This window comes from Anabas testudineus, chromosome 2 (genome assembly GCF_900324465.2).
Source record: "Anabas testudineus chromosome 2, fAnaTes1.2, whole genome shotgun sequence".
Taxonomy (NCBI): domain Eukaryota; kingdom Metazoa; phylum Chordata; class Actinopteri; order Anabantiformes; family Anabantidae; genus Anabas; species Anabas testudineus.
In genome coordinates this window covers 14,160,305-14,187,919 of record NC_046611.1, presented here as the reverse complement: position 1 = coordinate 14,187,919, position 27,615 = coordinate 14,160,305, and the positions used below count along the sequence as shown (strand labels likewise).

The 27,615-nt window shown below is 39.7% G+C and overlaps 4 protein-coding genes across 7 annotated transcripts in view; 1 reads left to right on the top strand and 3 right to left on the bottom strand.

Annotated features, from left to right (window-relative positions):
• Positions 1 to 7,599, bottom strand: part of LOC113163264 (5'-AMP-activated protein kinase subunit gamma-2-like) — a gene marked incomplete at its 3' end in the record, with an annotated part of 33,484 nt that extends 25,885 nt beyond the window's left edge. The window contains exon 1 of the mRNA XM_026361724.1: positions 7,524 to 7,599. Within this exon, the coding sequence (XP_026217509.1) occupies positions 7,524 to 7,529 (6 nt within the window). The remainder of the gene's footprint in view (positions 1 to 7,523) is intronic.
• The window catches only part of LOC113163498 (protein NLRC3-like), a 228,039-nt gene that overhangs the window by 134,226 nt on the left and 66,198 nt on the right, over positions 1 to 27,615 (bottom strand). The window lies entirely within an intron of this gene.
• On the top strand, positions 12,223 to 15,522 carry LOC113163586 (baculoviral IAP repeat-containing protein 2-like). The gene is made up of 3 exons (XM_026362342.1): positions 12,223 to 12,319; positions 13,519 to 13,795; positions 14,575 to 15,522. The coding sequence occupies exons 2-3, from the start codon at positions 13,528 to 13,530 to the stop codon at positions 14,892 to 14,894; spliced, it is 588 nt and encodes a 195-aa protein (XP_026218127.1). The 5' UTR covers positions 12,223 to 12,319; positions 13,519 to 13,527; the 3' UTR covers positions 14,895 to 15,522.
• LOC113163502 (protein NLRC3-like) overlaps positions 16,399 to 27,615 on the bottom strand; it is a 29,997-nt gene continuing 18,780 nt past the window's right edge. For 2 of the 3 annotated variants that reach the window (XM_026362210.2, XM_026362211.2), the window contains exons 7-18: positions 25,439 to 25,612; positions 24,996 to 25,169; positions 24,712 to 24,888; positions 22,561 to 22,737; positions 22,261 to 22,307; positions 21,646 to 21,770; positions 21,371 to 21,417; positions 20,763 to 20,977; positions 19,954 to 20,225; positions 18,872 to 18,985; positions 18,622 to 18,763; positions 16,399 to 18,067 (exon numbers count right to left, since the gene is read on the bottom strand). In XM_026362210.2, the coding sequence (XP_026217995.1) occupies positions 17,676 to 18,067; positions 18,622 to 18,763; positions 18,872 to 18,985; positions 19,954 to 20,225; positions 20,763 to 20,977; positions 21,371 to 21,417; positions 21,646 to 21,770; positions 22,261 to 22,307; positions 22,561 to 22,737; positions 24,712 to 24,888; positions 24,996 to 25,169; positions 25,439 to 25,612 (2,056 nt within the window). In that variant the 3' untranslated portion in view covers positions 16,399 to 17,675. The remainder of the gene's footprint in view (positions 18,068 to 18,621; positions 18,764 to 18,871; positions 18,986 to 19,953; positions 20,226 to 20,762; positions 20,978 to 21,370; positions 21,418 to 21,645; positions 21,771 to 22,260; positions 22,308 to 22,560; positions 22,738 to 24,711; positions 24,889 to 24,995; positions 25,170 to 25,438; positions 25,613 to 27,615) is intronic. The other variant, XM_033326722.1, reaches the window with a different exon arrangement.

The window sequence follows — 27,615 nt, the reverse complement described above, 5'->3', positions numbered from 1 at the left end:
CAAACTTCCACATGTTATTTTCACACTGATGTGAAGGTGGAGTGTTTCTCTTAGGGGACACCACAGACCGAGTCCACCTTCCTGCAAGTCAGAGTTCAGGGTTTATTCGCCTTCTGGCATCACTCTGTTCTCAGGAGCCTGAATCTTTCCTGTTGCCATTGGAAACTGATGGTTCGGATCTGGACCGTGTGTGTCCGCCCACACACGCACACACACGCTCACAGTGTACTGATGAGGAGTTGGTGGAGTTTTATTCTCCTCTTTGTTTTGCTGCTGTCAGACGTCTTTGTTTCTGCTGTGATGTTTCATTGTTTTCGTCTTTGCTTCATTCTCTCATTTGTTCCCATCTTATCAGATGTACTCGTTGCCAACCTGCACAACGTCTCCAGAAAAAGATGCTTAAAACACAAGTACTTAAACATAAACACCGGGATATTTGGTGAGCGAGTCTCTGGATCTGCACACGCCACCATGGAAACCATCGTTCAGATCAGAGTGAGAGAGTTCACACACACACTGTCGAGTGGACAGCTTTTTTATTTCTTCCCTCGCTGCGTTTCTGCTGAATCACTGTGTCTATAGTTTAGTGAAGGACGTTTTCACTGTGAATTCAATTCAGTTAAACAGTTAAAAGACGTCTGTAACTATTTAGTTTTCACCTACAAAAACTTTGTCTATGAGGTTTAAATGGACACGTGAGGTACAGGTGATGTAAAACCTGCAGGGTTGATATTGTCTGTCTGCTGATTCCTGCAAAAGTGACAAATATGCAGTAAAATACTTTGGTGCTTTATATCAGCAGTTTGTGTCAAACGTTTGAGAAAAATCTGAAAAGACAGATTTGATACACATATTTAGATTCAGTGTGACTTTCACTTGTTTATCACCGGCGCACTTCCAGAAATCAGAAGCTGCAGAGCTCAAATAAGAATCATCAGGTTTTCAGTTTTCAGTCTTCATCAAGTCCTAAATCATAAAAACCACCCTGAGCCTGAAGTCAATGTCAGAGTAACTGGTCTCTCACTGACTAATTACAGCTCTCAGGACTGTTCTTTCTATCAGTCAAATATTTAATAATATATTATATATATTATTAATATGTTAGTTCCAAAAATCACATTAATGTTAGAGCATCAGACATCAGAGGAGCTGCTGTGGTGGAGGAGAATTTTCTGTTTGTTGAATTAAACTGAGGTGAATGTAAAGAGACACGGTGGAAAGACACTGAAGACACGTGTGTGTGTCAGCACTAGCACAGAAACAGGACACACACAGTACAATCTGTGGTGACAACTTGAACGCTGTCCGTTTCCCCTACAGATGATTTGAACTCGTTAACATCAAACTGTGTTCAGTGTGTGTCACAGGTCGTTTTTCAAGGTTGTGTGAGTCGTGATGTTCATCACTGCAGCAGCTGAGTCACAAAAAACTCAACCAACAACCTGAGTTAAAGAGATTATAAAGCTGAGAGCGTGACAGGAGTCTGAAGGCACTGGTTCTTAAGAACTTCTTTAAAATTCATCTGTGAGCATCAGCATATAAACTCATCTTAAACACGCTGACTGCTAAAGACAAGTGAGGTGATTTAATGAGACAAGAAAATTTGTCATTTGAAAACTAAAAGAGCAAAACTCACTTTACTGTAATTGTTCACACATCTTATTTGACTGTAGAGACAGTCTGAACACAGTCACTCATCAAATGTTTCACACACGTGGAAACAGCAGCATAGGACACAGTAACAGCTCGGACACGTCCGTGAGCCCGTTTCAGCTGTGGTCTGGTTAAACCACAGTGTGGCTCATGGTGGTCCTGCTTCAGATACGTTTGTTTCCACATCAATGTGAAGCTTCACTGACGTCTGCTGAATCAGCTCTGATTCTCTGAGCAGATAAAACACTGTGAAGGTCACAGCTGCAGTCGTCAGCAGCATGTGTCAAACAGGTTCTTTAATTCACATGTTCCGGTATAAAGTGCATGAGTAAAACCAACTCTGACACAACAACCAGAGCTCAAAGTGGACTAAACCAAATGAAGGAAACTAAACTCTGGTCAAATAATAGGTGTCATCTCTCCTCAAACTTCTACACAACACACAGCATCAGGAGATACAGCAAGTTTTGTTCACATCACATTAGCAAAGGCTCTGAAGAAGAAGTCTACGTATTCATGGTCTCAGAGGAAACATGGTTGTCAAACTAGACACATTGTGATTAAAGACTTTCATTATTCAGCCTGTATTCTGAAAATGTGTCACGTCCATCGGAGGAGAAACCAAGTGTACAACACAACCAAGCCTTTGAACACTGTCTCACTTTACAATATTTACAACATTTACCCCTCCTCCCTCATGTAGCAGTTCAGACAGACAGGCAGCTGCAGAAAACTGTTAACAGTAACATCTGTCAGACCAGAGAGCCAAGAGGTGAGCCAAACAGTCCAAACTGGTAAGAAATTCAAACCATAGCATCATCAGTCCAAAATTCAGGCAGAACTTTGTGATAAGATTAGTCAAACCACACAGAGAACAGGGACGAGCAGGAACAGCCAGGATGGGAACGCAGCTGTATAAAGACTGAGGCTGATTGGGAACTGGAACCAGGTGAGCAGAGAGTGAGGAAGAGTCAGGGAACAACCTCTGGATCAAAGAATGATGAAAATGTCTAGAAAACCACACAGTTCACAAATTCTAAAACATCCGATCTTCAATCAGAAACCCACGGATGCTCACTTAATGATCCAGTCGTGAATCAAGTAACTGGAAATGTATAAAAAACACAAAGAACAACCTGAGCACTCACAAATAGAAGCTTCATACGTTCATGTTTACAGAATCTACAAACTCAAATTTAACTGTGTTAGAACAGGGAAAAACCCAGGTGGTACTGTAGATCTGAAAGTGACTATAAATGTAAATTTAAAGGTATAAAAATGATTCATTTATTTTGCTGTATTTAGGCATTTAAAAGTTTTACTTTAGCTTCCTAAGTTATTATTATTATTATTATTATTATTATTATTATTATTATTATTATTAAAACCTGCAGCAGCTTTCCAAAGAAAGAAGCTCTAACTAGTTCCCAACAATCAATTTAAAACCAGAAAAAAACACAAAAAAACTGATGAAGACATGAGAACTGACCTGGTTCAAACTCAGGAACTAATCCTCCAATAATCCAATAAATCTGCCCGTGCTCCTCCACGACTCTTTTTCATCCACACACTTCTCTCTCTTCTCCTCTCTCTACAACACTGTTCTGCTCAGGGATTAGGCTATTTGTTGGACAACAGGTAGATTAAACGTGATTACAGTGGATTTGAAGTAGGAACCCAAACACACCCATCATCACTTGGATCTAATCCTCTGACACACACTCACAGTGACGCTGTTGTCAGGTCAGATGAACGGCTGATAGCGGCTGATTAACAAGGTTTGTTGAGGTAAATCATTAAACAGCAGCTCATGTGTCTGTATGTTGTTCTTTTCATGCTGTCAAAATGGTTGTGTAGTAGTACTATGGTAGTACTATAGTAGTACTACAATAGTAGTATAGATCAGAGAAGAGTGGAAGGTCTGTGTTGATTTATAATATACATGTTTATGCAGATGACAACATCCTGTATGTATTTAGCTCTCCTTCAAATCAAACTTCATACATCTCTGCAGAAGCTGCAGCTTGTACGTGTTGTAGTACATATGTGTAGCTTGTTTGTGTATTAATTTAAGAACTCATTCAGTTCAAAACCCAGACATCCACTTCAAGGTGCTGAAAATGAGACTGCCCAATATCAGAGAAGATAAAAATGTTCTTATATGAGATTAATTAATGATCTGTGTCTGACCCGTCGGTATGAAGATGTAATTAATTTAATACTTTCACCAATAAATGTTGTGTAAATAGATTTTTTAGTTGCTTCATTTGTCAGAAAACCACAAAGTAAATGGTCCATCTCAGTTTCTCAAAATTTACTCCCAAAAGTCCTGTTTTGTCCCATCAACAGTCACAAACTGTGTATATATTAATATAGATTTTATTAATACAAACTTTTCCATCTCAGGCCAGATGTTTAAAAACTGAAATGTCCTTTTAAAGAGAGTTAGTTTCCAAAATTAGCAGCTTCTAAGTAAAAAAAAACTGCACCAGTGGATATGGAACTTCACGAGAACCTTAAACAGCAGTTTTTGGTTTGACGGCTCTGGTTTAATTTGTATTTCATCTTTTTCTGCTGTACATTTATGACGTGTTGATATTTAATGTTAATGCTCAGAGGCATGTTTCTGTTCAGGAAACAATAAAGTCTTAAGTGGGTCATGAATAAAATCAGGTTTAATGATTGATGAAGCTGAAGATGAAGGACACAAAGTGTTTTATTGCTCAGATGATGAACTCTGACCTGAGACGGATTCACTGCTCTGTAGTTTATAACAGCCCAGATTTTATATTTCCCAACAGCGTGAAGTGCTGCCACCTATAGGCCTGAATAATGTTATATGTCATAATGTATAAAACATTCTTACATGTTACTTTATATGCAAAAGATTCCCCTCAACTTGTAGTGAGGTATGATGAAGCTGCTGCTTTTTGCCACCTTTTGTTTCAGATCACTGACCAACAGTTACAAACTTTATCCATCTTCAGCTTTATTCTGCAGATTATGTAAATGTAACCGTTTAAACCTCCCTGAATAAACGTTTTGCTGCTCGTTGGCATGAAAAGAACTAAAGACAAACTTATACTGATTGTAGAGTCACAGTTACCATTTAATTTGTATTTAAGCCTTATTTAAACTTCATTCAGTGTATGCAGATGTATGAAGAAAAGCGTCACTTCAAAAGAAACTTTGAAAAAGGGAATGTGTCCAGAGGTGCATGAAACTGTAAATACAGTGACAAATAAGGAGCTCCGTGTGAAAGATCAACAACAGCAGGTGAATCAACTCCTCTCTGAAACAGTCTGAACTTCACCTTCCTGAAGAACGATTTAATGCAGGAGCAGACTGACTTCAGACTGTTTCCTAATAAACTAAATATATCAGACTCAACATTTGGAACTCATTAGCAGCCTCTGATTAACTTTTTATTTTAGCATCTTAGTATTAAGGAAACTTCCCAACCATCCATCATTCTAAACACTTTCTGTCTTAAGGGTCACAGAAGAGCTGGAGCCTATTCCAGCTTTCAATGGGCAAGAGTCAGGATACACCCTGGACAGGTCTCCAGTCTATCACAGAGACAGACACAGTCACTACTGTTGACAGTTTAGAGTCTGCAGTGAACCTGCGAGTACGCAAAGGAAATCCACACAACCACAAGTAGACTCAGATCAGCAGACTCTAAGCCAGGTTCCTCTAGCTCTGAGGCAACATCAGGTCAGTTGCAGAACTAGACTAGTGTGTCTCACAACATTAGATTAAAACATCCTGTTTACAGTGATCAGATACCGAAGAACTAACCAGTGCTGATACGTTAACAGATAAGAGAGTAACGACAGACCAATGCTTCAGATTCCTTAGATAAATGATAGATCTCACATTCCACATGGAAGAGACTTGACTTACCACAAATGACTTGAAGGTTTCATATAACTTGTCCTGATTATATCAGTTTCTCAAGTCAAAAAACGTGTGTTATTTGTGCCAAAGAATATATATTTTACAGCACACACAGAAGCAGTGAGGAGGTTTTAATAAAACAAGTAATGAGGAGCAGGCTTACAGGTGATGCTGACAGGCAGGTGTGAGAGGAGCAGCCAAACGGTAAGATCCACAACTGGGAGGTTGGCCGTGAACAGGGGGAACACACTGATCTGAGCAGGTGAGGGTGGGAAGGGGCTGGTTTATATGCTCAGAGGCGATTGGGTAATGAGAAACAGGTGAGCAGGAGGGAGGGGCACAGCCAGGTTGGGGGAACTGGAGGGAAAGTTTAAGGACAGCTGGTGGCTGGAGAGAGACTCAGTGACAACATGAAAACATCACACAGACTCAATATATCTGTGTGAATTGTTGAAATCACAGATTCTCCGAGCGACAGATCAGATCAGTGCTGAACATCACATCTGCTGCTTTTCACCAGAGACTTGTGTGTGTGTGTGTGTGTGTGTGTGTGTGTGTGTGTGTGTGTGTGTGTGTGTGTTTTGGTGGGAATCAGATGCAGTCATGCTGACTCTACAGTTTTAAAGCTGTTGTGTCACTTTCCTACTGCAGGGCATCACCTGTAAGCTCCACCCCCTCTGCTGTCAATCATCCTGCCCAGGCGTCATCGTGTACATCAGAGTACATGTACAAGTACACAAGTGCTCAGTACAACCTGCGACTTTTTCCCTGATCCCACTGATGCATACGTTTGTCTCAGTGAACAAAGCTTCGTCTGTTCAGACAAACAATTTCATTGTGTCACAAAAAGACAAAGAGCAGAGAGCGAGTAGAAAGGATCCAGATGTTACTGCTCCTCCGTTCCGCACGATCTGTAGCTCAGTCTCTACAGTAAACAACAGTTTGAGACGTAACATCTCCACATATTAACGTGAGCTCACTGCAGGTACAACAGGCTCTCAGAACCCGTCCTCCGGCAGCAGGTTCCCTGATGCTTCAGGTGATTTTTGGGAACCAGAACCTCAACCTGTACTGAAATTCAGCCCAATTTTAAAATAAGTAACAGGTGGTTGATTCAGGGCTAAAATCAGGTGGAGTCCATACCGTGTCTGCTCTGCTTCACTGTTTTATTTGATATTGATTGTGTCTGATCCTGTTTTGGATAAAACTGGCCCAGTTTTCACAAACCCTGTGAGAGTCCTCTGTTCTTCTGTTCCCTTAGAAACCCTCAGTCCACCATGATGTGGCTCTGAGAAAGCTCCTCTCTGTTCAGAACAACAGTCTGACTTCTTTCATTCAGCTCTGATGTTCCCCACCGTCACAGATCTGCTGAGTCAGCAACGTTCTGCAGGAAACTAGAGGCCAAGTCAGATTTCTAACAGGTGATCAACAGCTGCACCATCAAATCCACCTGAGAGTCAATAATTTCACCACTTTTTTTGGAATAAACACCTTGAGTTTGTTCTTCTGTCTAAGACCTTCAGCGCTTTGTGTGTTTTCTCTGTGGAGAGAGGCTTTTCAGAATAAAAGCCTCTGATTTACTGACACCTTTTGTGTCACAGCTCAGTTTGTGACCAGGTCAGTTACACAGTTAAACAGACACACAGGTAAACAGACACACAGGTAAACAGACACACAGGTAAACAGACACACACACAGACACACACACAGACACACAGGTACACAGACACACAGGTAAACAGACACACACACAGACACACAGGATAAACAGACACACAGGTACACAGACACACAGGTAAACAGACACACAGGTACACAGACACACAGGTAAACAGACACACAGGTACACAGACACACAGGTACACACACACACAGGTAAACAGACACCACGGTAAACAGTACACAGGTAAACAGACACACAGGTAAACAGACACACAGGTAAACAGACACACAGGTAAACAGTGACTTACAGGCATGTGGAGTCGGAGCGGCCTCCTCTTCCTCCTGCAGCTCCTCTCCTCCTCCTCCTCTCTCCTCTCCGCTGTGCTTCCCATCACTCAGAAAATCCTCTGAGCTCAATTATCAGATTATCTCTACTGCCTGTGTAGTACTGTAGTACTACTGTAGTACTACTGTAGTACTGCTGTAGTACTGACACTGACCTTAATAACACTGGATATATGTGGGTGTGTTACAGTAGTAAACACTTCATACATTAATAATCTGCCTGTAGTACTTTACAGTGGTACTCTACATACCTCTTTCGTACTGTATCACTTGTGCACTGCAGTATTACTGTAGTATTATTCTGCACATTATGACTCTTGGTACTTTATTGTATGTACAGTACAGTCTCAGTAACATATACACTGATTTACTGCTGTCAATAACTTTACAACACAAACTACTGATCCACATCATATATCTACACTGACAGGTTTTACAGTCAGAGGCTAGATCTGGATCTGGACCTGAGGCGTCTGGAGGCGCAGCAGAGGTTCCGCAGTGTGACAGGAGGAAAACACCGGAGCCAGACGCCGGTGGACCGCAGCTCCTGTCCCCGCAGCTCCGCCCTGCTGATCGGATCCAGATCCGCTGACGCGGCTCGGGCGGGTCCAGCTGCCTCCCGCTGGTCTGTGGCAGGAACCAGGACGTGGAACAGATCCGCTTCGAGACAGATCCCTGTGAGACGGAGACCGGCAGAGAGCAGCTCCAGGAGAGAGGAGAGGAGAGGAGAGAGAGTACTACTGTTACTATGACTACTGGTAACTTTACTACTGCTGCTGCTATTATTACTACTGCTAATATTACTGCACTGCAACAACAAGTACTACTTCCACCAGCACTGTAACTCATATTACTGCCATGTACTTTTACTGATACTACACTAGTAGTTATCACTGACATTGTGATTTGCAGTGAGAGTATAGAGCAGGTAGAGGAACAGCTAGAGAGGTGGAGGTTTGCTCTGGAAAGAAGAGGCATGAAGGTCAGTCGTAGTAAGACAGAATACATGTGTCTGAACGAGAGGGATCAAGGTAGAAGCGTTAGGTTACAGGGGGCTGAGGTGAAGAAGGTACAGGAGTTTAAGTACTTGGGGTCAACAGTTCAGTGTGATGGGGAGTGTGGAAAAGAGGTGAAGAGGAGAGTGCAGGCAGGTTGGAGCGGGTGGAGGAAAGTGTCAGGAGTGTTGTGTGACAGAAGAGTGTCAGCAAGACTCAAAGGAAAGGTGTACAAGACAGTGGTGAGACCAGCTCTGCTCTATGGGTTAGAGACGGTAGCAGTGAGAAAGAGACAAGAGGCTGAGATGGAGGTAGCAGAGATGAAGATGTTGAGGTTCTCCTTAGGAGTGACCAGGTTAGACAGAATAAGGAACAAGTACATCAGAGGGACGGCTCACGTTGCCTGTGTTAGCGGCAAAGTCAGAGAGGCCAGACTGAGATGGTTTGGACATGTTCAGAGGAGGGATAGTGAGTATATTGGTAGAAGGATGTTGGAGATGGAGCTGCCAGGCAGGAGGACAACAGGACGACCAAAGAGGAGATATATGGATGTCTTAACAGAGGACATGAGGTTGGCTAGTGTTAGGGTAGAAGATGTTCATGATAGATTTAGGTGGAAAAGGATGATTCGCTGTGGCGACTCCGGATGGGAAAAGCCGAAAGAGAAGAAGAAGAAGACACTAGTAGTTATCACTAACTTACTGAACTGTCCTAATGTGACTAGTTTATTATTAGTATTACTGTGATAGTACTACTTGTACTAATAAATACTATGTTGTTATATATTACACTAAAACTAATACTTCACTATCAATAATATTACTGTTGTGTAACTAATACTTCTACTGCATCGACTACCATTCGTCCTTTATCATCCTGACACTGTTCACAAACCAGTTTCCTCTTCAGGATCAGTCTGACATCAAAAACCTTCACAGTCAAACTCATCATATCACCTGAAACATCTAAACACAGAGTACAGACTGGTTCCTACTGGAGACCACTGACTGATGTAGACGTATCCACCGAGTGATCACAGCACAGAAACAGGCACATGTAAGACAACATGGAGGAGCTGCACGTCCTCACACGGTGCCCAATATATTGATTTATATTGTCTTGTTTCTACATTCAAATGCTTCTTACTGTGGTAAATAGAAGACTTTGGTCCCAAATGCAAAACACATATGTAACAAGTCAGAAGAGCAAAGATTTAATTAGAAAAACACCAAACAGGTTCACGAGTGGTTTTTGGGTTTCACAGTCTTCAAAATAAATACAATAGTTTCTTTTTAACCACCTCTTGTGACAGACATAAGTGATACAGTCACCAAAGAGACGAGTGAGGCTCCAGCATGATCCACAGGAGGAACCACAAACACACTGCAGACAGCACGAAGGTCAGCACAGAGAACGTGGAACCATCCACAGCATCTCCAGTATTAGTACTTATACTTACAGTGAATAAAAGTACTTTTGAATGAACCAGACACGTTAGTTATATTAGAAAAGGAACTACTACAACTACTACAAGTAACAGTACACAAAGAGTACTTCTACTCAGTGAGTTAAGCAGTGATTCTGGTTGCAGTGAGTAGTTTTGGACAGTGTGTGGTGATGTTGTTCGACTGAGCTCCTGCAGCTTCCTTTGTCCTTCTGAAGTACGTATCAAGTATTTATGTGTTTGCAGTAGTGTCTGGTTTCATTTCATCCCTCTGCTCTTTCTGAATCTTACATTTCTTACTGCAACATTAGATTTGAGTTAGTTCCTTCTTTTCTTTTACTCTTTATTTAGAACAACAGTTAGATAGACAGCACCTGCAAACACTGGGGAACAAGTACAGTTCAGTCTTCTTAGTGTTTAGATTTTAATTCCAGGTCCGTACAGCCTTGTGTTTTTAACACATTTCTCTGTGTAATGATGTTTATATGAATGTTTTTAAAGTGATAAATAAGTTCAGTACAGCTGATGAGTTTCCATCATAACTACAGACTTGATGTCTTTACAATGTGGATGCAGTGAAGTTAAATAAAAATGAAACTTGTGTTTTCCGCTGACAGCAGTGAGAAACCCTTAAAGCAATATTCAGGACATGTTTTGTGTAAAATGTATTTAATCTGTGAACCAGCAGAATGAAATCTGGGACAAGTGAAGAAGCAGCACTTGTCTTCTTCTTCCAGCTCCGGCTTCCAGTTGTTAAAATGATCAGTGTTTCTGAAAAACAGGCTTCTCGGTACATCCTGGCTCAATAAATTAAGGTGAACAAAATAATCAATGTCATTAGTTACTTTTCTAAATGCTGAGGATTTCCAGACACACAGTGAGAAATCAGCAGGTGGGAGGAACAAATTAAAAACTCATACACAGAACTTCCTGCCCCACTAACCCCGTCTAGTCCAGCCTTTGTTCAGCTTCCTGTTTCGTCATACTTTGTCGTAGAAAACGTCATTTAAACTTTAAACATATTCAACTTTTCCCCTTTAAGTCAGCGTCTTTGTTTCATTTATACTTTATGAGTTTTGACAGTTTAATGTTCCTGTGACCACAATTTTCAGTCCTCACACAGGTGACTCCCTAAAGTCTCCTGTCTCAGAAAACATTTCAGTTCTGCCTCTTTGTGAGACGTCTGATTCTGTTTAAACTGCTGTGACTCAGTTCTTTTCAGTTAGCTTGTTCCTGTTAGCATCTCCCTGCTAACAACACACAGCTGAATCAGATCATGTGATCAAGATCAAAGGAGAGGAAACAGGAAGAGAGGGGTCGACCACCAGCACGGAGGTCGGGGGTTCGATCCCCAGCTCAATTATCCATACTTCCACCGAATCCTTTCAAAATGAAAGCATCAATTAATTTTACTTGCTAAATAAAAGCTTGAGATTCTGACTGGTTGATTCTGATTATTAAATACGATTATTTCACAGTTTAATAAATCTACTTTCTACTTTTACCAAACCCCTTCAAAATAAAAAAAATGATTACTTAGGTGTTTGAGTAGCTAAACTTGACGTAGATACGTATCATTTATTGTGTACATCTTGTTTTTCATTGGTTTATTTATCTTTTATTTCAACTTCCCTCTACCTCTTTTACTAACATTTGTCCATCAGTTTTATTTTTGTCAACTTTTTTTATGATCAACTTTTAATCTTTGAACTTTTGTCAGTTTGATACCTTTTTTTTTTCTTGGTCAACTTTATTTATTCTTTATCAACTTTTCTTCGTGACAACTTGCAATAACTTGCGGGAGCCACCATGTAGGGACAGTCTTCTTCTCTACAGCGAGTCCACGAATCCAGCTCTGCTCCAGTCTTTAAACTCCCACTACCTGCACACTCAGCATCCTCAACGCTATAAGTGGCCAGTTATCTACAGGTGAGTTCAATTTAGGGAGAAACCTGAAGAAGTAAAGATAAGAAATAAACAAAACATGCAATCAAATAATGAACCATGCAGTTAAAATATGAATAAAATGCACACTAAAACCTTCCTGTAAATAAAATGCCAAAAATATTATAAGAATAAAAGTCTGTTCACTAAGAGGTAAAAACATTTGCTATCATCTTTTATCAGTGAGCTTCTAAGAAACAGAAAGCTCCACTTACAAACCTGAACAGTTGAGCCTCAGGCTGTAGCAGTGACACGTCAGGCTGGTACAGGTGGAGGTTTGTCTGAAGTAGATCGTCCCACTCACTCTGATTTCCTTCCATCACGCATCCTCACGAGAGCTCTGCAGACTTACAGACACAAGACACGAACAAACTGAGTAAGTTGAAAATTTTTCCAACATATCAAACATATTAACATCTGGCATAACTTTATGATTGCTATTCTCCACTGTGATCTGTTCTCTAGTGTGGTTGGTTGCAGGTTCACTTTGCTTTTACTATGGTACATTCATTTCAGTACATTTACATTTTCAGTATGAGGCATTGTTCATATTCTGCTTTATACTTGTACTGAACTGAAGAAATCCAGTTGCCATGAGTCAACTTCCACATACATTAGAAAAGATGATGATTAATTTTGTTTAAAATGTCTTTATTGCATGTTAATTTACAAGAAATAACAACATAAATGCATTAAAATGGTTTTAGGAGACTTCAGTTTTTACTTGATGTTAAGAAAAGTGGAACAGAGAAATTAAATGAATGAAATAAATGTTTGTGTCTTTTTAAAAAAAGACACAAACTATTCTCATAAATAAAGGTTTTTGGGTGCTGCAAGAGCATTCCCTTATTGTCAAGGTTTTGGTGCTGTGGTAAAAAAGTGCAGCTCTTGCGTGACAGGTGTGTATGTGACATGTAACATGAGGCGACATCAGATTTCTCTGGAACTGCTGTGGTTTGTACCATCAGACCAGTAAGTCTGCATTCACTGGCAGAGCCATGAAGGTGTGCCAGCAGCGGCAGAAAAATTCAGCACAACAAATGAGACAACAAAAGATACATGTCCCAACAGATGTGCGCTCCCTTCCAAAAATTTATATAACATACAGTGACGGCCAAAAAAATTTGGCAGTGATGCAAATTTCAAGCAGAAACCCATGAGTCGTGCAAACACTGATAAGACAAGATTGGATCCATCAGTCAGGATGGCCCTGAGGCTCAGATCCAGCACGTCACAGCACATTTAAGCATCATGAAAAAAAAGCGTGAAAAACATGGTAAAATTAGACTCTTTTGCAAAGACCTCATTTATTTTAAAACAAAAGTCTGTTCTTCCATAAAACACAGAAATATGTTGGAAACAAATCTCTTGAATGATGTTTAATCATTTGGTGTCAAAAAAGTTTTATCAGCATCATATGTCAGAATATGGAACTTTAAGTTAGTAGAGGGAACTGCTGTGTTGTAGCAGTCCTGGTTGCACAGTTTAACAGCACGGTGGGGCTCTGCTGAAGATGATTTTTTTAAACCTGACTGTTTATGAACGGTTCTTCACACTAGCCTCTGATTTCACCAGGAAGCCAAGATGTCGGAGTTGGACCTCATGAACATCACAGAGCACTTAACAGATGAAGAACTGAAGAGATTCAAGTGGCACCTGAAGAATGAAAAGGTGGACGACATCGAGCCCATCAAAGCGGCACAGCTGTCGAAGGCAGAGAGGGAGGAGATTGTGGATCTGATGTGTCAGAAATATGAAGTCATGAGAGCTTCGGAGGTGATGAAGAGCATTTTGAAAAAGCTCAACAGGAACGATCTGGCGGCAAAGTTGTCAAAGATAATGGGAACAGAAGGTTAGTGACGGGAAAAGAAGAACCTGAATCAGTCTGATCTGTTTCCATCTGTCTGCCCCCGACTGCAGAAGCTTTAAACAACTTATGGTTCATGGTTTTAGATTTAGAAGTGCAAACATATCCTGCCCCTGATTTGTGAATCATGTTCACACCAAGATGCCAGTAAACCTGTATTTCAGTTAGTTGTTCACATTGCCGACTCATTAATTATTTGTGAGTCACTCTCGTTTGTCATGTTTCTCTGGACATATTGGCAAACGTCCACGTTAGACCCGCTTCTAGAGCAAAGAGGGTGGACTCAGTCAAGCAGATCCTGTAACATATGCAAATCTCTAAGACGATTGTTTAATGTTAAATGTTGCTTCAAAAACACAAATTCAACTCACCTGTCGCTGAAGATGCAGTTTTTAGGTCCTACACTGAAGTCCAGACAAACTCTTGGTGGCATTAGATGAAACTTCTGTAGTAAATGATGTGATGATCCAGCTCTAAACACATTTATACGAATTCATGTTGATTTACCGTAAGACAAGAGGATTTGGAAGAGAACTGAAAGTCTAAGAGGAAAAACAAATCAGTCTACAAGGCAGAGTGTTGTTTTTTGTTTCAGCCACTAGATGGAGATAGACCATCACTGGTGAAGTAGTTAATAAAAACCAGTAGTTAATAAAAAAAAAAAATAGTAATAATCAGAATTAGTTTCTGCTCTGTGGTCGTACATTTTCCTGTTCTTGTCACTCTCTGTTCAAAGTGTCAAACCTCTCTTGTTCATCTTCCAGATCCTTCTCCAGTAGAGACTGCAAAAGCTCAAAGTCACACGGCTGCAGCAGGAGACAAAGACAAGATGATGTCTATCCGGTCAAAGTTTGTTGAAAAAGTGTCTGTTGCTGTTATCCGTAAGCTGATGGATAAACTCCTGGAGAATAACATGATAACTGACGATGAAATGGATTTAGTCTGTGCTAACCCAAATAGAGTAGAAAAAGCCCGAGAGTTGTTCGACACAGTGAGGAGGAAAGGTCCAGCAGCCAGTTCAGCTCTGATCACCGCTCTCTGTGAGGATGATCAATGCCTCGCCAGGGAGCTGAACTTGATGTGAGGAAGAAACATCATCTTCAGCTTCAAGTAACAAGTTTGACCTAGAAAGTTTTTCTTTAGCCTTGGTAAAAACCTTCAAACTGGATCAGCTCTCACAGAGCTCAGGCTCTGAAATGAAAACCAAAGTTTTGGTGTTTCAACATCAGTTCAGCTCTACACACAATCATTAACATACTATGTGCCCCTCAAGTCAACACGTAAGGTTCATTTGTAGGAAAGTGAGTGAACGTGGAGGACAATCACTAAGATGCTAGAGAATATTATATTAGCTACAGTCCCTTCAGACAATAGAAAAGAGCAATTGCTGCACTGGATCTTCATCAGTTTTAGTGAACTTCTTCGTAGACGACACCTCAAACGAGAGGGTTCGACCTCTCGTCTGTAGAGATACTGTAATACTAACAAAACTGATGAACCACTAATTCTCTCAACTCGCCTTCTGCATCTCCGAGCACCTGGTTCTTGCATGTTTGTCCCAAATCATCCTTTAAGAATCAGAGAGAATGAAATGAACCGTTTCCTCCTCATTCAGTCAGTGATCACAGATTATTTCACCTTCTCTGTATCTTCCAGTGTCAGAACACCACCCACATCATCACTGTTTCAGAAATAAATTCAAACTGTATTTATCTCATTTGTAATCTTTCTTAAACAGGCTGAACTCTGAACGTTTGTATCATCTTCTATTTTTCTTTTTATCTACATTTTCTATCTTTAGAATCAATAAAATAAAAATCATGTGTGTAGCTGTTTCTTTCATTAGCTCAACACAAATTGCGAAACCATCTATTTTCTTCCTGCTCTGTTACATGTTAACAGTTGAACTAACACTGTGTTTATAAATCTAACCTGCAGTGATGTTGCAGCATCCATAGTGTTACAATACATGTGGTTTTAGTGAAGTCTAGTAAACACAGATCATAATGAATAATAAAGAAAACATAATGATCCACTCATCAAGTAAAAGCAACAACAAAAAAAGACTTACAGTATTTCAGAAGCAACAACTCCACTCAGGAACCAATGCACAGATGAAGGGGAGGACGTGTGGTTATTTAATTGGTTGGTGATTAATGAATGATCTACAGGTGACCATGCAGGAGGCAGAATCTGCAAAGGTGGGAAATTTCCTACAGTCTGTTAATATGACATGATAATACATGTACATATAAATAATATAGATTTGGAAGAATAGAATAAAACAAAGGCAGTAATAAAACGATAATGGTCGTTATGTTGATGAAAACAGTTGCTGAGGAGGAGAATGTGGTTTTTCCCCAAATTGGAGACGACGATGAAGAGGAAAAGAAAACATGTTAGTGTTCCTGTTTTGTGTGAAACTTTTAAATACTAAACTAATGATGAATGCTATAGAGTGAAATTCCTTTATTTTACCTTCCTGTTGATACATTTGATTTAAAAAATAAAAAATAAAAAGTACAATATACAGTACTGCACATTTGTTATTAGTATTATACACATACATATACATACACATGTAACAGCAAAGTTTAAAACATCTTTAAAAAATAAAGTAAACAAGTAAAAATTTAACAATAAAACAAAAAAGAATTATCACAATTAAACCAAAAGTTAAACACTGGTGGATTTCAAATGTCCACACAAATGGTTTTTACTGTCGTCAGAAATCTCATCAGTCACATTCAGCTCAGAGATTCTCAACAAACCACAAACAATTGACTCCAGACGTGATTTTCAGTCACATTTACACTAATTTAATGCAAATTACTGTTTTCTCGACACCTTAAATTTTAATCGCAGAACAGTTAATAATTACGCATATTAATAGTCTTCAGCAGATAAATATTCAGATACACAGCACCACAGCTTATGTACCACATCATTTATCTCACAGGACAAATATTCAAATCGTTCAATGAAAAAAGACTAAGGTGTGAGTTAAAAGGTGGCAGACGAACTATAATCCGACATTTAAACCCACACACAGAGTGAGAAGATGTAAAATAACTGAATTGGTTTAAGTAGAGCTGCATCAATATCACTACTGTGCAGAGGTGGATCAGTCGTCTACCAAACATGGGATCAGTGGTTTGATTCCTGGCTCCTCCTGTCACATGTCAAAGTGCCCCAAAGCTGCAGACAGCTCTACCATTGGTGTAAGTGTGTGTGTGTGTGTGTGTGTGTGTGTGTGTGTGAATGGTTGAATGAGACACAGTGTAAAAACTTTGAGCACCAGTTAGGTAGAAAAGTGCTATATAAGTACAGACCATCTACTTCTCTACAAGTACTTACATCTGAGTACTGGCCAATACCAAGACCTGATACACCTACTTAATAAACCTGCTGTTTTCTGATATTAGTTCTTCTTCTTTCATTTAATGTAAATGAATGTATTGCATTGCATATTGCATTAATGTGAAAATACAAAAGCTATGTAACTTTGTTATCATCACTGATCAAATTCATAAAACATCCCCCTGCTGCATTTACAGGTTTGAATAATTTGGCAGTAAAGTGCTGTTGGTGAAATGTGTGGGAGTACATCCGGGCAGTATCTGACCAGTACAGGTGCAACGTAAAAGCAGTTGAAGTATTTGCTTAAATTTCTTTCTAGCAACTCTTAATTTATTATTTAGAGTGAAGCTCAGTCCCTGAGGAAGACCTGGTTCAGATACTGCATCTTTAGACTTCAGACCACAACTTAGAACAGAATCTCTGGGGAAACGTACCTGACAAGCTGAGGTACAATGTGTTGGAGTGGACACATACATACACCAACACATCTGACGCTGTTTCTGCTTCACTCTAACTTCTTGTCTGAAAAGAGCTTGTCTGAAAGAAATGGATCCTCCTCATGGAGAGCAGTGATCAGAGCTAAACTGGCGTCTGTCCCTTTTCTTCGCACTGTGTTGATCAGGTCTCGAGCTTTATCTGCTCTCTCTGCTGTTCCAGAAATGGGCTCCATTTCATCATCAGTTATCACCCCCTGGTCCAAGAGTTTATCCAGCAGGATTTTTAGAACTGGTTCAGACACACTCTTGATAAACTGTGTCCGCACAAACTTCAGCATCTTTTCTGCAGGGATGTTCAGAGTCAGTGCCGGCACATTTCCATCAGCTGCAACTCTCTTAGTGTGTGTTGGTACAGTTGGTGTCCACGGAGAGTCACTTGCAGTCCCTGGTGAACCAGGACCTGGAGAAAATACAAGCAAAGTGCTTTTATTTATTTAAATAAATCACCAATAATCAGTTTATGTTTCTTCACCCAACTGCAAATCTACAGACATAAAAAGGTCATGTCTCAGAGACGAATCGCTCTCTGGTGAGCTCACTAGTGTCAAAACTCTCACCTGTTATTTAAACTGTATTTTACTTGTGTAGGTGTGTTAACACTTAGAGATGAGAACTGCCACAAGTGTTCTGATCATATTCAACCGCTTTTACACCTCTGTTCTTCCTCATTCAGACAGGAAATGCAGTTACTGCTTAGTAATGAACAGGGTTAAAATGTGCATGTTATGATGAATGATGTTGGCTATTGGCTGATTCAGGGCTGTGAGTAGAGCAGAGATTTCTTCAACAGCTTTAGTCAAACATTGCAACTTTTTCTTCTAATTTTAAACATCCTGGTCCTGGAGCTTCATATCCAATAAGAAAACCTGGTTATAAAATACAAGAACAAAGTCCTCACTGTTCTTGTCTTATCTATTAATTACTATTTTATTATCAGGTGGATGAAGACTTTACCAGTCAGATCAATCTGACGCTTCCACACTGTTGTCCGTCTTTGGTTTTGGATTCTTATGGTCACTTCTTCAGTGTTTGTAGGCAAGCGGATCTCAAACGTTGGGTGGTAATTTGGTCCAAAATCCACATCAAAGTCTTCTTCCTGAAAAACAGTAGCACAGTCTGTACCTTTATAATAAAAGTAAAAGTAGACTAGTGGCATGTTTATTGGTTAATGGTATGCTACAGCACTAACGTTTGAGATGCTCACCTCAGGCTGGATCATACAGGCCTTGGGACAGTGAACAGTGTAACGCTGATCTTTGAAAAGTTTGCATTTTGAAGGTGCCTTGATGTACTTAGCATCTAGATGTTGTGCTCTGACCTGAAGAGACATCAGAACATTTTCAATATCACCAGCATGATAGATCTGTTTTATCACATCACAGGGTGAACGTCATGCAGAGCTCAGACCTTCAGAGAAATCAGAGATTAGCAGTACTAATCCTTTGCATTAAAAAAGGTCAGGTAAAATAGTTCCAGTATCGAAGAACGATAGAGTGCCACTGTAACCTGGCCCCCAGATAAAAATCTGACAGTGGATGGACAGACTGACTGAATTCATCTCGCCAAGCATGGACTATTATATTTATACACTACTGAAAAAATAAAGGGAACATCGAAACAACACATCCTAGTTCTCAATGAATGAAATCTTGCAGAAAATCTTTATTTATTACATAAAATAAGAATGATCAATGGAAATCAAAATCATTATTCCATGGAGGTCTGAATACAGAATCATACTCAAAAAAAGTCAGATCACAGTCTGATTCAACCTCTGTGGAAATTCCTCAACACAATTCAAAATGAAGCTCGGTATCCTCCATGTGCCTGTATTCACTCCCTACAACATCTGGCCATGGTATCTTCTCTGTGCTCTTGACACTGTGCTGGGAGACACAGTAAACCTTCCTGCCACAGTGAGCATTGATGTGCCATCATGGATGAGCTGCACTACCTGAGCAACTTCTCTGTGTTGCAGTCACCGCCTCATGCGACCTCTAGTGGTGACCAAACATCAGCCAGAAAGGATGAGGACAGAAAAATGGTCTGTGGCCACCAGCTGTAGAACTTTCATTTACAGGGGTTGATTTGCAAATTGCCTCTAATTTCCACCTGTTGTCTGTTTCATTTGCACAACAGCAGGTGAAACACTAACAATCAGTGTTGCTTCCTAACTGGACAGGTTGATGTCCCAGAAGTGTGACGGACTTAGACTTACATTACATTGAAATAATTATATGCTCCCTTCATTTTTTTGAGCTGTGTATATAAACATATATTTCTTACCTCTTCCACTGAGATGTTTTTCGGTAGAAGAAACACATTAAGGTTTTGTCTCTGCGTTTTGGTGTTTGGTTGCTCAAGAAACAGCAAAACTTGGCCACTAATAGGTTTATTGTTGTTCCAGAACCTTTTGACAAAATCCCAGAGCAGACCAAACGCAGAGAGATGAGGGACATCAACAACCACATGAGTGTCTGTGATCGCCAGCGGCTCGAGGAAACTCATTCCATCATCACTGATGTGGACGACTGACAGCAGACGTTCTGAGAGCAGAACTGTGAAAACACACATTCAACATCTGTGTTACTGACAAATACCTAAATATTGGTGTTTATCTTATTGGAATGACATCAAGTGTAGTTAATGATGAAACCTTTGAGAATAGAAACAGACTCAAAGTTGTGGGTGGGAACAACCAAATGAATCCCTGGACCTGATATTTTCAAATGTACATTTCCCATAACAATACCAACTTGTATGTACAATACAATAAACAGCTCTTGTTCATTAAAGAAAATATTTTATTTGCATCTGATTAAACTCCTTCCTAAAGCACTTTAATGCTTTGACTTAGATATTTTGCTTTTGCATCACTTGTAAGTCGCTTTGACTGAAAGCATCTGCCAAATCAGTAAATGTAACATTAATATAAAAACTTTTTAAAATAGTTATCAGTACATATTTAGTGTATCTGTCACTTCTAGTGCTGGATTTGAGAAGGTTGCCTCAAAACAGGTTTATTGCAATAACAGGACTTTAGTGTTTTATTATCGCACAAAACTCTCCGCTCATAAAGAGCGCCATGCTCTTACCATCGCTTGTTTCACAGTGTGGGAGTTGAAGCTGACAGACGGCATCCTGAGAACACTGGATATTAAACAGAGGCCCTGCAGGCGTTTTCCCAGTTGGTTGGATGAGACTCTCATCCCATTGGACAGTCCTGTACTGCAACTCCGCCCCCTGAGCCATAACAAATACCAGTCCAGTCAAAGTACACTGGAACACACCTGGACCAGGACACCTGAAACTGTAGGACACAGAAGACCTCGATAAACAGGTTCAATAAATCCCTAAAATGTTAACAGAACAAAGTCTCTTTACTTCTACTTCTGTTATAATCGTCTTAATCGGTTAAATTTAAATACATCAGGCACAAACTGGGTCTCATTCTATACAGTGTCTGCCCAGCGTATGGTAAATGAGAGACTATTCTTCTCCTAGTAAGAACCAAAGAAAACATAAGATTGCACTTGCAATCACGTGTCTGTGTGAGCTGCAGCAGCAGGGGGTGTATGGGTATTTAAGATAAAGGTTTTCACACAAAGAGTTGATCATAAATCACAGCTTTCTACTTTTTACAGTAGGTGAAGCATGTGTTAAAGTGGAGGTTGAAATATTTAGCATGTATTGATTTTGTTACCTGTATGAAGCGTTTCCAGACTCGTACAATAGTTTGGGTGTGAAGTCCTAAAATGAGAAAGACAGAACATTTGTTCCAGAACACAATTGGATCAAGCAGAACCTGGCAACCCAGCATCCTGACCGCTACAGTTTACTTACTTTGTATGTATTATATTATTTATTTTTATTAGGACCAGGATGTTTTATTTGTTTTTACTTTATCAAGATGACAAGAATAATAACATGCTATACTATACTATGCTATAGAGAAAAACTACATTTGTATTAAACTACCTTCCATGGTCCATTCTGAGCTTCTTTGCACACAAGCTGCTGCTGCTTCAACCTCCCTGGAGACAGAACACTCGCCTCCCTTTTGTCTTCAGCAACATAGAGGTTTGTGGTTGATGTAGAAGGATCTGGTGGGACACAAGAGTCATCAGATGAGGTAAAGAAAGTTCTTCTGGGTGTCCTGGTGACAGCCAGTGGGCTAACAGGACATTGGAACAGCAATGCTATTAGTTCACAGCTTGTAGTTGTGGTACGTCTTCCTCTCATCATATATGGCAAAAAATTAAAACTACAAGAAGTGAAATTAATGGAGAAATGTTGTGTGTGCGTCCCACTACTCCCCTTCATTCTTCGTTTGTATCCTGCTTCCAATCAATTTAGGCTTCCAGTCCTGCACTTCATCACAGATGTCACATATTTGATTTTTACAGTAGGCCTAACTATAGAGCTGATCTGTTTCCTTTAGAAAGTCAGTTTGTTTTGGATTTCACTGCATAATTGCAACATCTCAACATATTTACAGCTGTGACATTATTGGCCGCATTGTCTGACAAGACTTCTCTAATCAGTAACATAGAGAAAACTACATGGACAGGATGCATTTATGCCAATACTCACCTTGTTTACATCTGTCTGGTGTAGCCCTGTTTTCTCTATCATCAGTCCTGTAACAAGAAACGTAAATGTTTTATGAAGGTAGTTTTGGTCTTTTCCCAAAGCTGCCAACCAGATGGCAACAGCAGTTGTTTTAAAGTGTTAAGATTTAAATTATATATTGTTATATATGAAAATAATCAACTAAAAATATTTTTGTTGCTTAGAATTAGGATCAGTCAATGATTCATGTCAATTTACAGTACTTTTACAGGGAAAATAAATTGTGAGAATCCCTAAAATTCCCTGGTACTTCTGCAGTACCTTGTTGCTGAGGGTCCAGGTTCATCACTTAAATGTGGAGAATCTCCTGAGGTCCAGTCATTCTTTACAGACAGACAGCTGAAGACAGAAGATTTTGATTTCTCCTCCTGCTCCAAATAACTACTTTTCTTCTGAGCTCCAGTCAGTGTGACAGGGGATCCTTCAACGCTGGAGAAACTAGATATGTAGACATGTTTGAGTGAAAACAGACAATTTAAAGCTCATTTAATCACATACTCGTACAACTGCATGATTGGATGTAACTAGCCAGCTGATATTTAAGAATCAGATGAATCAGTCCCTAAAGTTAAAGCATGAATGAAGCAACTGAAACCATTAATTATTGAAAATCAGGTGATTTTCTCTCACACCCTCAAAACTTGCAGGTATTGCAGTCAATATACCGTCAATACAGTTAGGCCCCAAGTACCAAACCCCAGGTTTTTATGATTTTGCCTTAACCATCCATCACAGTGGATCTGAAATGAAACTCATCAAGGTGGGATCGAAGTGTAGACTTTCAGATTGAGTTGATTTTGCTATGTTTAGGGTCAATAAAACATCTGAACTTTGAAGTAGAATCCTATTAGTTTTGTTCTATATGGCTAAATGTAACCAGAAAGTGTATCCATAAAGAACTCAGAATTCAGTAGTCACATAACCCATAAACACCAGTGAGAGCATGTCATGCAGCCATGCATGACCATACCATAACACTGCCTCCACCAAGTTTGTAGTGTTGTTTCGGTCGTGAATGATTCGTTCAATAAGAACAAATCTTTTCTATGACTTGGGAGTGATTAGTTCTCTCAGTGAGTGATTCGTTCATTTCCAGTTCACTGCTGTACCTTCTCTCGCCACATGGCAGCAGCTGCATAAGCTCAGTCAGCAGGACAGGAAACAGAAATGATTCGTTCACGACTCACTCAACTGTGAGTCCGTCCTCAGCTCCTCGTTCATTTGTCACGTGACAACAGGCCGCTCAGGCTCTGTGTCAGCAGCACTACAGTACAATCACGTGTCGTTCATACAGATCGTTAAGGATTCGTTCTTTCGTTCATTTGTCACATGACAGCTGCAGCTCAGCTACGGAACTGTGGACTGAGAAACAAGGAAATGAAGGATGTCTGATATCTGACGGTCATTTATTTGTCACCCGACAACCAACATACATTATTTATTCATATAATCATAATTAATTAGTGGTCTTTGATTCTTGTAGATGTGTGTAGTGATTTTGTGTAAATCATGTAAATTATGTTTGTACATAAATACTTTCGAAAATTATAAACATGTTAATTGTGTTATTCTCCTCCATAAAATAATAAAATGTAACATTATTAATAACAACGACAATAACATCAATAATAATAATAATAATGATAATGATAATGTCGCGTTTTGGACACAATAAATGCACCATGTAAATATTTTCGGGTACTGTTGCTTTAAAAGTCTCACTCATTATCCAGATAAGTTTAACTTTCACTCGTCCTCTACCAGCCGCCACAGCTCAGGCTGCAGCAGCAGTTCACTGTTCGCGGATTTGTCTCTCGTTCATTTGTCACGTGACAGCTACAAAGTCACTGCTGCGCTGTTAAACAACAATATCAGGGAAAATGCAGGAACACAAGTCACTTTATTGTGGTGTGTATTTGCTTTCCTAGGTTTTCACATGGTTTGAATTGCTTGTGGCATTTTGTGTATTAGAATTTGTCAGCTGAACAAACCATGTTGTCTTCACTATATAGTGTCTGAGAACCGCGGTCATATTTACATCGCCCACTAGAGGGTTACACCGCAACCCGCTGTAAAATGAACGAAATGAATAAAAATGAGACTCACGGATCTGAGTCAGTTCAAAGACTCGTTTTTCCCACCTCTACAGGTTTGAGACATGACGTGGTATGCTTTGGATCATCCGTCTTTAAAACTGACTTCTGTTGATGTTGTAAATAGCTTTATCTTGTAAACTGATCATGTTGAATCTAATGTGGTAGTGTAAAAAGGCAAAATAATAAAAACTCTCACCATGCAGATGCTTCTGGGCCTGACTTCATATACTGTGGTATTGTAAACACCACCTCTAAGACCTAAGAGCAGGTTAATCAGCATGGACTCTGTTTGGACATGTTTCCATTTTCTACTAACCTCAAATTCTCCAGTCTACAGTTTAGACTGTCCAGAAGATCACAAAGCTCCTTCACTCCTGAATTCTGCATATCCCGGTTTTCTCTCAGGTCCAGTTGTTTCAGATGGGAGGGGTTGGACCTCAGAGCGGAGGCCAGATAACCACAGCTGCTGTCTGATAGTTTACAGCCTTGAAGTCTGTGCAGTTAACATACAAAATATGACAAATGTTACATCATCACTTTGAAACAAATAATGTTCTGCCAATTTCTTTTGTAAACAGAGTGGGATGGCAATAAACTCACCTGAGACTCTCCAGTTTACAGTTAGCACTCTTAACTCCAACACAGAGCAACCTCACTCCTAAATCTTTCAAACGGTTCCTACTCAAGTCGAGATGTCTTAGGTGGGAAGAGCTGGACTTCAAAGCTGAGGCTAGAGTGGTACATCTTTCGTGTGTGACCTGACAATCTGACAACCTGTATGAAGGAAAAGCTGTCAAATGCATAATAATACAGTCTGTTCAACCACGTTTCGACAAAGAGTATAACATATATGTATTTTCTCAAGAACCTGGTTTGAAACAGTCGAGGGTTCAGGACCAGAACTAGACAGTGAAAATGCTTCAAGAGGCTGGCTAGAGAGAGGGCCAGTCTTACAGACAAGATAGAAAAATGTGTTTTTTTTCTAGCACCATGTTTAATAAATGATGAAAACACTCTCCTGTTTAATAAAGTATATTCCCTACCTCAGAGTCTCCAGTCTACATTGTGGACTCTCCAGAAAATCACACAGCAGCTTCACTCCTGAATCCTGCAGCTTGTTTCTACTCAGGTCCAGTTCTGTCAGATGAGAGGGGTTGGACTTCAGAGCTGAGACCAGGTAATCACAGCTGATCTCTGACAAACGGCAGCGTCTCAACCTGAATTCAGAAAAAATACTGTACATTAAAGGAGGAGTCTTGTTTGTTTAATTCTGGATATTTGACATAAATGTGGATACTGTGCTCTCTCCACCTCATCTGTACAGTGATTGAAGAAAATAATGGCAGCACAATAATGGTAACTCCAACAGATTTCCAAAATAAACTTGATTTTGAACAGTCTTGGACTTTGGTTTGTAGTAAACACAGGGGTCAGCATTGAAAACATTTTTATTCTCTTAGCTTCCCATGATTTGATAATAATGAATACATAATATGTTTTAATAGGTTTCCGCTAAAACTGTTCAGCATTTTTGATGGAAACAGCTTCTAGTTTATGTCTGGAAATAGGTCAAACCACCATTCAGACAGTGATTTCCTCTTTCTTTATGTCTGTCACCTTTTTTACACTACTCATGTCTCATCCTGCTAACATGCGCTGTAAGTGAAATATAGTCAGATGGGACATTAGTAGGAGTTTTACCAACACAGTCACAAATCTTTGATCTATATGGTTAATGTAGAATCTGTCTAGTAGAAAAAGAAAGTGTTCAACTGCGGAAGTTCAAACAGAGAACAACGTGAATCAGCCTCTTTCTTAAAGTAACAACGTAACCAGTCAAGTACCTGAAGATGTCGATGGCTCACGTAGAAAAACAACCTACAAAACACACACAGTCCTCAGTATTACATACACACACACTCCTCAGTATTACATACACACACACTCCTCAGTATTACATACACACACACTCCTCAGTATTACATACACACACACTCCTCAGTATTACATACACACACACTCCTCAGTATTACATACACACACACTCCTCAGTATTACATACACACACACTCCTCAGTATTACATACACACACACTCCTCCATCCTCAGCGTCTAGCGAACTCCTGGAGAGAAAGCGAACCGAACCAAAACGGGACCAAACGCTATAAATCGTATAACTTGAGGGTTTTGGGTAGTTTGTAGATTTCCATTGTTTTCGTTTGTCCACCAAAAACATGCAGTCTGATCATTCAAGAACAAACGTGGAGACATGAGGAGGTTTAGAGCCTCACACCGTTTTTTAACTCATTGTGAAATCCTCTCTCTCCAAACTTCACCTTCTTCCTGATTTTCTGTTCCCGCAGTAAACACATCCGACCAATAAGAGAAGAGGAAGTTCTCGCGTGATTTGACGTCACTCAATGGGATTTTCCTCAGTGTGAAAACAAACAGAACTGAGAGGAAAAAGTTTATAAAACCATCAACTGATTCAGACCAAAGTAAATAAACTAAGGAAAAGCAGCCGTGTTCACAAATACTAATTATTACTAATAATAATATGTATCACAATACAGATGATGCATCTGCAATGTGTTTATGATAAATCACATTATAATTTCAACTCTTCAAAATGGAATTTCGAGATATCTGAAATGTAATGTAAATGCAAAATGCACGAAAGCAGTGATTGCAAATCATGGTTTTTGATTAAATACTGATTTTTGAATGTTCATCATTTTCACGTTCAAAGTGAATAGATTTCTTAGTATAGAGTTTCCTTTGAATTATTCACATTCTACAAACTACACTGCACCATTTACACTATTTTCATTTTATTTATTTTTTTATAAATGTGTGTGCTAAATGACAGCAGTTCTTGTGCCTATATAAATGACCACTGGCTAGCTCTAGTTATTAATCTGTATTTTATTTATCAACATTTGCTGATCATATTGTATTAAAATAATGAATGGAATAATGATTAAGTAAATGGTGAACATTAAACCATTACACACTGCAGACACTCCACTGACTAAACAGAGGGTGACTGGCATTTTTTCTGTTATGGGCGATTTTACTGTTGAGGCAGCTGTGGATGAGGAGGTAGACCAGTCATCCACCAGTGGCAGGGACAGTGGTTGATGCCCAGCTCCTCTTCTCAATATGTCCTTAGGCAAAATTCTGAACCCCACGTTGTTCCCAGTGGGCCAGGCCAGCATGG